The sequence below is a fragment of the Coregonus lavaretus genome, assembly GCF_964263955.1.
Source record: "Coregonus lavaretus genome assembly, chromosome: 35".
Taxonomy (NCBI): domain Eukaryota; kingdom Metazoa; phylum Chordata; class Actinopteri; order Salmoniformes; family Salmonidae; genus Coregonus; species Coregonus lavaretus.
In genome coordinates, this window is record NC_140022.1 from 2343542 (window position 1) to 2355387 (window position 11846).

General features: G+C 48.3%; 1 protein-coding gene across 1 annotated transcript; it reads left to right on the top strand.

Moving 5' to 3' along the window:
* Positions 1-275: 275 nt before the first annotated feature.
* LOC311109508 (sperm microtubule associated protein 1-like) lies at positions 276-6417 on the top strand (the record flags this gene model as incomplete). Its single annotated transcript, XM_084152427.1, has 2 exons — positions 276-570; positions 6260-6417. The coding sequence occupies 2 exons, from the start codon at positions 276-278 to the stop codon at positions 6415-6417; spliced, it is 453 nt and encodes a 150-aa protein (XP_084008553.1).
* Between the last annotated feature and the right edge of the window lie 5429 nt (positions 6418-11846).

Sequence of the window (11846 nt, forward strand, 5' to 3'; positions counted from 1 at the left end):
GATAAATCTCGATGGGAAATACACCCGTGCGCGCAACTCCAACACTGACCTTGTTGCTACGAGCGACGTCACAATAGACCCACTTGCACCCCCCGCAGCGACAGGCGCTGGGGCCAAAGTTTAGCCCTGCAGATTAGAAACACCGTTTATTTTTACTTTAGCATGTATTCTAAAAGCAAATAGGTCTAATTCTAAAAGGCTCTATGCCTAATTTTTATATATTGAATGTGGACTAATTGTATATATTTTGTAATTGCAGAGTTGCATTGCCTAAAATGAATCACTCCGGGCCTGAGAAGCGCGAGCAGATGTTCGTGCTCGACTGCATCGCCGTCAGTTCGGTTGCGCTCGGATACGAACACATGCGCCCCCGGCTCTGGTCGGTGCTCCCCCAGTACGACGCACGCAACGACCCCCACGCTGCGCGCTACACGACCATCCCGTCCGTGCAGAGGGTCCTGCAGAAGACCATCCCGTCGGTGCAGAGGGTCCCGCAGAAGACCGAGAACAAGGAACCGAAGAGCGCCGCTGCCCAAAAGTCCCTAGACCTGAGGAACACTTCCGGAGCAGGTAGGCTATTCTATTCTATTCTAGTATATTCTATTCTATTCTAGGCTATTCTATTCTATTCTAGGATATTCTAGGATATTCTATTCTATTCTATTTGATTGTATTATATAGGCTGTTCTATTCTATTTCATTTTTTATTTGCATTCAATGGGATTCATAATATGTCCTGTTTGACATCAAATTGTCACGGATTCTGCCGAGGCTGCTCCTCCTCCTTGTTCGGGCAGGCTTCGGCGTTCGTCGTCCCCGGAGTACTAGCTGCCACCGTTGAATGTTTCTATGTTTGATTGCTTTTGTCTGTCTGTTGCACCTGTGTCCGTTTGTGTCTATTGTGTGTCCTATAAGTTGCCTGTTTGGTGTTGGTTAGTTTGTGTGTTGTTATCCGCCTGTCCGTTAGTGCTGCGTGTTTTTCTCTGTTTATTGTTTTATTGGTTTACGCACAGTTTGCGTAATCGCTTGCCTCTGTTTATTGTTGAGGCCGTTCATTGTATTGTGCTTTGGTTTGCACTAGTAAACTTTGTTGGACTAAGCTTCGGTGTCCTGCGCCTGACTCCCACACCACATTAACCTCAGCCATTGACAGAACAACTCACCATCATGGAGTCAGCAGGAGCAGCGGCGGCCCCCAAGTCGCTGGAGGATCGGATCAGCGACCAAGACACCATGATCCGGCAACTTGGGGCCGCCATGAACGAGGTGTCCAACACGCTGCGCCGATTGGTTACGGGAGAGGTGCCCACGCCTTCGCACACCTTACCATCACCATCGGCCAGTCCTCCTCTCCCAGCACCGGAACCCAGTGGCATTCGGCTCTCGCTCCCGAGGGCATATGATGGTTCTGCAGCCGGGTGTCAGGGGTTCCTCCTGCAGGTGGAACTCTACCTGGCCACCATACACCCGGCGCCCTCGGGATACGAGAGCGTCTCCGCCCTCATCTCCTGTCTATCCGGCAAGGCGTTGGAGTGGGCCAACGCCGAATGGAGGGGAATAGACGCCGCCACCATCACCTACGCGGAGTTCTCCCGCCGCTTCAGGGCTGTGTTCGATCATCCACCTGAGGGGAAGGCGGCGGGGGAGCGTCTGTTCCACCTCCGACAGGGGAAGAGGAGTGCACAGGAGTTCGCCCTGGAGTTCCGGACTCTAGCGGCGGATGCGGGGTGGAATGAGAGGGCCCTCATCGACCATTACCAGTGTAGCCTACGAGAGGACGTTCGTCGTGAGCTGGCCTGCAGGGACACCAACCTATCCTTCGACCAGTTGGTGGACATTTCCATCCGTCTCGACACCCTGCTGGCTACCCGCAGACGTCCCGAGTGGGGGTCGTCCATTCCACCCTCCAGCACCTCCGAGCCGGTTCCCATGGAGCTCGGGGGTGCTGGCGCTAGGGAGAGGAGGAGAGAGAACCCGAGGGGGGCCGTCCCCTGCACCAACTGTGGCCGTGGAGGACACACTGCGGCTAGGTGCTGGGGAGGGTCTCCTGGGAGAGGGGACAACAGGTCACGCACTGGGGAGTCATTTCAGGTGAGTAGGCGTCCCACTTACCCAGAGCTCTCTGTTGGTCACTTGTGTATACCTGTGCGATTTCCACAGGTGGCACCTCATTCCCAGCATAAGGCGCTAGTAGATTCAGGCGCAGCTGGGAACTTTGTTGATCGTGAATTTTGTTATAGGTTAGGAATTCCCCTTCGGCCGGTAGAAGCCCCCTTTCCTGTTCATGCCCTAGACAGCCGGCCGCTGGGGTCGGGGTTGATCAGAGAAGTCACAGCACCACTTAAGATGACGACGCAGGGGGGTCATGAGGAGATCATTCAGTTTTATCTGATCGACTCTCCTGCGTATCCCGTGGTGCTGGGGCTTCCCTGGTTAAGCGCCCATGATCCTACCATTGCGTGGCAACAGAGGGCTCTTATGGAGTGGTCTGCCCAGTGTGTAGGGAGATGTCTAGGTGTTTCCTTAGGGGCGACCTCGGTGGAGAGTCCGAACCAAGTGCCCGCAATGCGCATTCCCCCTGAATATGAGGATTTAGCACTTGTGTTCAGCAAAACGAGGGCAACACGGCTACCACCTCATAGACAGGGGGATTGTGCGATAGATCTCCAAACAGGAGCGGCACTTCCGCGGAGCCGTGTGTATCCCCTGTCTCAAGAGGAGACCGCGGCTATGGAGACTTACACAGGGACACGCGGCTATGGAGTCCTTGGCACAGGGATACATACGGTCCTCCACTTCCCCGGTTTCCTCGAGTTTCTTCTTTGTGAAGAAGAAGGACGGGGGTTTGCGCCCGTGTATTGATTACCGTAGTCTCAATCAGATCACGGTTAAGTACAGTTACCCTCTTCCTCTGATTGCGACTATGTCATTACGCGGAGCGCGGTTCTTCACAAAGATAGATCTCAGGAGCACGTACAATCTGGTGCGCATTAGGGAGGGGGATGAATGGAAAACAGCATTTAGCACCACCTCGGGTCATTACGAGTATCTCGTCATGCCATACGGGTTAATGAATGCTCCTTCAGTCTTCCAATCCTTTGTTGACGAGATTTTCCGGGACATGCATGGGCAGGGTGTGGTAGTATACATCGACGACATCCTAGTGTACTCTTCTACACGAGCCGAGCATGTAGCCCTGGTGCGCCGAGTGTTGAGGAGGCTGTTGGAGCATGACTTGTATGTCAAGGCAGAGAAATGCTTGTTTTTCCAGGAGTCCGTCTCCTTTTTGGGTTATCGATTGTCCGCGTCTGGTGTGAAGATAGAGGTTGACCGTGTGTCGGCCGTGCGTAATTGGCAAACTCCAACCACTGTAAAAGAGGTGCAGCAGTTTTTGGGTTTTGCTAATTACTACCGGAGGTTTATCCGGGGCTTTGGACAGGTGGCAGCTCCCATTACGTCCCTGCTAAAGGGGGGTCCGGTGCGTTTGCAGTGGTCAGCTGAGGCGGACAGGGCATTTGTTAAACTAAAGAACCTGTTCACTTCGGCTCCGGTGCTGGCGCATCCGGATCCCGCTTTACCATTCCAAGTTGAGGTAGACGCGTCCGAGGCCGGTATTGGGGCAGTCCTATCGCAACGGTCCGGCACGCCACCTAAACTCCGCCCCTGTGCGTTCTATTCTAAGAAGCTCAGCTCGGCGGAGCGTAATTATGACGTAGGGGACAGGGAGCTGTTAGCTGTAGTCCAGGCCCTAAAGGTGTGGAGGCATTGGCTTGAGGGGGCTCAACACCCTTTCCTCATTCTGACTGACCACCGTAACCTGGAGTACATCCGGGCAGCTAGGAGACTAAACCCTCGTCAGGCTAGGTGGAACATGTTCCTAACCCGGTTTGTTTTTAAGATCACATACATCCCAGGGTCCCAGAACGGTAAGGCAGATGCCCTGTCCCGGCGGTATGACACAGAGGAGAGGTCCATTGAGCCTACTCCCATACTGCCGGAGTCTTGTTTGGTGGCTCCGGTGGTGTGGGAGGTAGATGCGGAGATCGAGCGGGCACTGCGTACCGACCCTACTCCCCCAGAGTGTCCGGTGGGGCGGACGTATGTTCCGCTCGAGGTTCGTGACCGCCTTATTTATTGGGCTCATACATCACCCTCCTCTGGACATCCAGGTATTGGCCGGACAGTGCACTGCCTTAGCGTGAAATACTGGTGGCCAACGTTAGCTAGGGATGTGAGGGTGTATGTCTCCTCCTGCTCGGTGTGCGCCCAGTGTAAGGCGCCTAGACATTTGCCCAGGGGAAAGTTACATCCCCTGCCCGTTCCACAACGACCATGGTCCCACCTCTCGGTGGATTTTGTGACAGACCTTCCCCCCTCCCAGGGGAATACCACTATTTTGGTCGTTGTGGATCGGTTTTCCAAGGCCTGTCGTCTCCTCCCAATGCTGGGTCTCCCTACTGCCCTACAGACCGCTGAGGCCCTATTTACCCACGTTTTCAGGCACTATGGGGTGCCCGAGGATATAGTGTCTGACCGAGGTCCCCAGTTCACCTCCAGAGTCTGGGGGGCGTTCATGGAACGCTTGGGGGTCTCGGTGAGCCTTACCTCGGGTTACCACCCAGAGAGCAATGGGCCGGTAGAACGAGTCAACCAGGATGTGGGTAGGTTTCTGAGGTCCTATTGCCAGGGCCGGCCGGAGGAGTGGTCAAGGTATATCCCATGGGCAGAGATGGCACAGAACTCTCTCCGCCACTCCTCCACCAATCTAACACCTTTCCAGTGTGTTTTAGGGTATCAGCCGGTTCTGGCACCATGGCACGAGAGCCAGATCGAGGCTCCTGCGGTGGATGAGTGGATTCGGCGCTCGGAGGAGACGTGGGACGCTGCACATGTCCATCTGCAGCGGGCCATCCGTCGACAGAAGGCGAGCGCCGATCGCCACCGCAGTGAGGGACCGGTATACGCACCGGGAGATCGAGTCTGGCTCTCGACTCGAAACCTGCCCCTCCGCCTGCCCTGCCGGAAGCTGGGTCGGCGGTTTGTGGGACCCTTTAAAGTCCTGAGAAGATTGAACGAGGTGTGTTACAGGTTACAACTGCCTATTGATTATAAGAATATTAACCCCTTGTTCCATGTGTCTCTTCTCAGGCCGGTGGTAGCTGGTCCACTCCAGGAAGATGAGATAGGAGAGACACCTCCGCCCCCATTGGACATCGAGGGGGCTCTGGCGTACAGGGTCCGGACCATCTTGGACTCGAGACGCCGGATGAGTGGTCTCCAGTATCTCGTGGAGTGGGAGGGGTACGGTCCGGAGGAACGGTGCTGGGTGCCTAGGAGGGACATCCTAGATCCATCCCTCCTGACTGAGTTCCACCGTGGTCATCCCACGCGCCCGGGTCCGCGTCCTCCTGGCCGTCCCCGAGGCCGGGGTCGGCGCACGGCTGGAGCCGCGCGTCAAGGGGTGGGTACTGTCACGGATTCTGCCGAGGCTGCTCCTCCTCCTTGTTCGGGCAGGCTTCGGCGTTCGTCGTCCCCGGAGTACTAGCTGCCACCGTTGAATGTTTCTATGTTTGATTGCTTTTGTCTGTCTGTTGCACCTGTGTCCGTTTGTGTCTATTGTGTGTCCTATAAGTTGCCTGTTTGGTGTTGGTTAGTTTGTGTGTTGTTATTCGCCTGTCCGTTAGTGCTGCGTGTTTTTCTCTGTTTATTGTTTTATTGGTTTACGCACAGTTTGCGTAATCGCTTGCCTCTGTTTATTGTTGAGGCCGTTCATTGTATTGTGCTTTGGTTTGCACTAGTAAACTTTGTTGGACTAAGCTTCGGTGTCCTGCGCCTGACATCACATTAACCTCAGCCATTGACACAAATTAGATCCACAGAATCAGAGAAATAAGTTTACATTTACATTGTATATTTTGGTCATTTAGCAGACTCTCTTATCCACAGCGACTGTATATACAGATTGTGGCTTTTCTGGCCACCGTGGGGAAATAATCAATGCATGCCATTGCTTTCTTTGACCTATCGAATTAAGGATGGGGGAGATAGGCCTATAGGCTATGTGAAGTGACAAACAGTTGGAGGACACTGAGGAATAGGTTACAGTTATATTCTGAAGAAACTATTCTATTCTATTCAATAAATCAAGGTACTTTTATTTAGCCGTAGACCTACATGGGATTCATAATCTATCCTGTTTTACATAATCATCATTGCTCAGAGTCACTGGTATAGGCTATCTTGTCTCTGCACCGGACAGGTCATTCCCGAGAGCAGGTGAGCAACCACAGTGGTCTCATGTCGGACATCAAGCCGCTGATAGGCTACAACGGGCGGTTTGGGTTTCGGCGCAACACGCCCAACCTCCGGCGGAACCCGTCCAGCTTCGGAGAGGTGACCACGTTTCAACTCTATTGAGTCCAACGGCCGAAAAGGCATCATCATCATGTGAAGTTCCAATGAGCAAAAATAAATGCGTCCACAGAATGCCACCCTCTAACTTTATGTCATTATTTATGCCTTTATATCTCAGCCTAACCCTAGGGTGATAGCTAATAAAACAATAATCATATTTTGTTCAAAGACTGCTATAGCCTACATTCACAGACAATGGATTTCAGGTAGCACCATTGATGTACATTATATATACAAAAGTATGTGGACACACCTTCAAATTAGTGGATTTGGCTATTTCAGCCACACCCGTTGCTGACAGGTGTATAAAATCGAGCCATGCGATCTCCATAGACAAACATTAGCAGTAGAGTGGCCATACTGAAGAGCTCAGTGACTTTCAACGTGGCACCGTCATAGGATGCCACCTTTTCAACAAATCAGTTTGTCCAATTTCTATACTGCAAGAGCTGCCGCAGTCAACTGTAAGTGCTGTTATTGTGAAGTGGAAACGTCTAGGAGCAAAAACAGCTCAGCCTCGAAGTGATAGGCCACACAAGCTCACAGAACGGGACCGCCGACCGCTGAAGTGCATAGTGCATAAAAATAATCTGTCCTCGGTTGCAACACTCACTACCGAGTTCCAAACTGCCTCTGGAAGCAACGTCAGCACAATAATTGTTCATTGGGAGCTTCATGAAATGGCAGAGCAGCTGCATAAAAGCCTACGATCACTATGCACAATGCCAAGTGTCGGCTGGAGTGGTGTAATACTTGCTGCCATTGGACTCAGGAGCAGTGGAAACACGTTCTCTGGAGTGATGAATCACGTTTCACCATCTGGCAGTCTGACGGACGAATCTGGGTTTGGTGGATGTCAGGAGAACGCTACCTGCGCCAATGCATAGGGCCAACTGTAAAGTTTGGTGGAAGAGGAATAATGGTCTGGAGCTGTTTTTCATGGTTCGGGCTAGGCCCCTTAGTTCCAGTGAAGGGAAATCTTAATGCTAAAGCATACAATGACATTCTAGATCAGGGGTGTCAAACGTACGGCCTGCGGGCCGGATCAGGCCCGCAAACGGGTTTAATCCGGCCCGCGAGATGATAAAAAAATAAATAATAATAATAAATAAAAATAAAAATTTTTTTTTTTTTTTTTTTGTAAAGTATAAAAATGCGCTGCAATTTTTCTATAAAATAAACTGCTGTTCCAATTGCGTCCACTGGATGGCGCAATAGCAATTGTGTTAAGCAAGCAAATTGTTTATACCGGGGCGGAGCAAGTAGGTCAAGCACGTGCAGCCAATGAGCTACTTTGTTTTGCCCGCGATATTTATTACGGCTTCTACTTTTAACATTATGTGCTTTGGCACCCTCATTGCCCCAATATGTCTCTGTCAAAAAAGAGAAAAGTGGACGCAGAGTGCAGAGTGTTCCAAGAAAAATGGTCATCCTATTTATTCACGGAATTGAATGGGAAAGCTGTATGTTTGGTGTGTTCAGAGCATGTTGCAGTGCTGAAAGAATATAACCTTCGTCGTCACTATGTGAGTCTTCATGCCGACAAATATGACAACTTTCAAGGACAGCGGAGATGAGAGAAGGTGAATGAACTGTTGGCGGGTCTGAAGAAACAGCAGTCTGTGTTTACTCACAGCCGAGACATCAGTGACGCTGCAGTGAAAGCTAGCTACCTCATTGCTAATGAAATCGCAGTGGCTTCAAAACCATTTAGTGAGGGTGAATTTGTAAAAACATGCATGATGAAGGCAGCGGAGATTGTGTGCCCTGAAAAGCGGCAGGCTTTTGCAAATATCAGCCTGACAAGAAACACAGTTGCAGACAGGATTTCCGATCTTTCAGTGGATTTGGACAGCCAGTTGAAGCAAAAAGTAAAGTCATTTATTGCGTTTTTGGTTGCAATTGATGAAAGCACGGACATTACAGATGTTGCACAACTGGCCATTTTCATCCGCGGAGTTGATGACACATTGACCGTCACCGAGGAGTTCGTGGAGTTGGTGCCGATGACAGATACAACGACAGCAGCTGATATTTTTACCGCACTCGTCGGCGCGCTGGACAGGGTGGACTGGTCCCGCGCTGTCAGCCTGGCTACAGATGGTGCGCCCTCAATGATCGGGAAAAAAGCAGGCGTTGTGACAAAGTTCAGAGAGAAAGTGCAATCTGCAAATGGAGGACGTGATTTTTTGACTTTTCACTGTATTTTGCACCAGGAGGCTTTGTGTTGCAAGTCATTAAAGATGGATAACGTCATGAAGGTGGTCATCCAAACTGTTAATTTCATCCGATCCAGAAGCCTGAATCACCGTCAGTTTGACAGCCTTCTCAGAGAGAAAGACCACATCTATGGCCTGCCATACCACACTGAGGTAAGATGGTTAAGCCGAGGTGCTGTGCTGAGGCGTTTCTTTGATTTACGAGAAGAAATTGAACAGTTCATGGAAGAAAAGGGCAAACCAGTGTTAGAATTTCATTCCGCAGAATGGATGCAGGACCTTGCATTTATGGTGGATGTTACAGAGCACCTGAATAACTTGAACAAACAGCTGCAAGGGCGCAACAAAGTTGTCACGCAGTATTATGACAGCATACGTTCTTTCAAGTTGAAGCTGTCATTGTGGGAGACGCAACTTGCCGGTGGTGATGCAGCTCACTTCCCCTGTCTGAAAAATGTGTGCGCGACCCAACATGTGGCAGACATGAAGCGGTTCAAAGATAAAATAACGGGACTGTTACGGGAGTTTGAGCAACGCTTTCAGATTTATGTTTATGTTTTTATGTTGATATGCTATTGTTTTTAATTGATTTTATTTGTATATTTAATCTATTCTTGACTCTGTGGTTCTTGCACTTGTTTGGGGAACAGGATTTCATTATTTTTATCTACATTTCTGCCTGAGAAATGACACCCTGATATAGTTCTGTGATCTGTGATATACTTCTGTGAATCACTGAGGCATTGTGTGTTTGTGTGTTCTTTGTCCTCAGAACTTTCAAATAACTTGAGGTGTTTTATGATTAATATTGATGTTGTGCTTTTGGACACTGTCCTCAGGCTCCAGCTTTATGTTTATATGTTTTTATGTTGATGTGCTATTGTTTTTAATTGATTTTATTTTATTTGTATATTTAACCTATTCTTGACTCTGTGGTTCTTGCACTTGTTTGGGGAACAGGATTTCATTATTTTTATCTACATTTCTGCCTGAGAAATGACACCCTGATATAGTTCTGTGATCTGTGAAACAGTTCTGTTAATCACTGAGGCATTGTGTGTTTGTGTGTTCTTTTTCTTTAGAATTTTCAAATAAACTTGACGTGTTTTATGATTAATAGTGATGTTGTGCTTGTACTATTTTGGACACACTGTCCTCAGGCTCCAGCTTTATGTTGTATGTTGATCGTATTAAAACAAAGAAAACAATCTGAAGTTGTTGTTTTTAAGTTATATATACCATGATTTTTCCGGTCCGGCCCACTTGGGAATAGATTTTCCTCCATGTGGCCCCTGAGCTAAAATGAGTTTGACACCCCTGTTCTAGATTATTCTGTGCTTCCAACTTTGTGGCAACAGTTTGGGCTAGGTCCTTCCCTGTTTCAGCATGACAATGCCCCAGTGCACAAAGTGAGGTCCATACAGAAATGGTTTGTCGAGATCGGTGTGGAAGAACTTGACTGGCCTGCACAGAGCCCTGACCTCAACCCCATCGAACACCTTTGGGATGAATTGGAACACCGACTGCGAGCCAGGCCTAATAGCCCAACATCAGTGCCCAACGTCACTAATGCTATTGTGGCTGAATGGAAGCAAGTCCCTGCAGCAATGTTCCAAAATCTAGTGGAAAGCCTTCCCAGAAGAGTGGAGGCTGTTATAGCAGCAAAGGGGGACCAACTCCATATTAATGCCCATGATTTTGGAATGAGATGTTGAACGAGCAGGTGTCCACATACTTTTGGTAATGTAGGGTATTAGTTTACTATCACTAACAAGGTTTCCATCCAAACTTTTTATGCCAGTAAAGTAGGCAACAACAAAAAAGGACAGGCCTGATGGAAACAGATTTTTTTTTGGTAAACTTTCCAAATGCCCACAAAACAAAATATGCTAGACAAGGTGGGATCTTTTTGTGTCAGTAAAATGAATTATGCGAGAAATGTCATGGGGACGCTTTTATGAGCAAATATTGATATAATAACCATCATGTCAAAATAAATGGAGTCAGCTATGACATGTTGTGTGGTCCTCCCATTATGACTAGTTGGGAAAGCATGCAATTTATTAGGCTACAGATGAAATAAGTTATGATTAATTTCTTGCTTTTATCCATAATGATCTCATCATTTAGCCTACCTGCCCAGCCTACCCCATCTGTTGGCTAGAGCGCACGTGCCAAGACCAGAGTAGGTACATTTGCTATTTAACTCAACAGTTTTTGTGACAAAACTATCTGTAGAGTTGAAAATGTGATGGAAACACATTGAACTTCAGATTTTAATTAGATACATGAAAACGCACTGCTTTTCATCCAGAAGTCTGTTTGGTGGAAACACCACTGGTGGGGTACTGTGCAAACAGTACGGATTTTTATGGGGATTTTTTTATTATGCTAATTAAAGGTAACTCTCGATCCACGATATAGCAGGGGATGAAAAGCCATAACACATACATTTTTGATCGATAATGTCCAAAACTGCAGTGAAGTCTAACCAAACATGATGATCGATGCTTGACTGCTGTTTGACAAATAACACTTTTATCTGCGAACTGTTGGCTAGAGCGCATGTGCCAAACACCGAGTAGGCACATTTGCTATTTTATGCAACAGTTTTTGGCAAATCTATTGGTAGAGTTGAAAATGCGATGCAAACACATTGAACTCTAGAATTTTTTTCAGTACCTTCAAACTTGAGGGAAAAACATTTTATGTGCACTACGTCATCACATACTGATTTTTATCCTAAACAAGACAGTTTGGTGGAAATACACCACTGGTGGGGAAAGGCGCATGTTTTCTTTATGTTTCTTTATGCCTAGACACCAGCATTTCTGGGAAATCACGAAAGTATTACGTCAAGCCTGGGCAAGTCTCCATAAAGCACTTGCAATTTCACTAGAATCAGAGTGTTTCACTTTGATATCTTCCAGTCAGTAGGCTAAATCTTCGTCAGCGTGTAGCATGCAAATAGGCCACTAAATTGAGTCAATAGCTTTATTCACTCGGTCTATTTGACTGTAGATTATAGGAGGAGCAATGTGAAATATAATATAACATTAATATAGATATTCCAATTCATACCGAGAACGAAATTGATATTCTAAAGTGAAAAGGGAAGTAGCCTAGAACAGAAAGCGTGACTTGAGTTTCTGTTAATGGTCTGCGAAAATACACAGTACTCGGAATCTTGGAATTTACCTCCACACTCGCAGC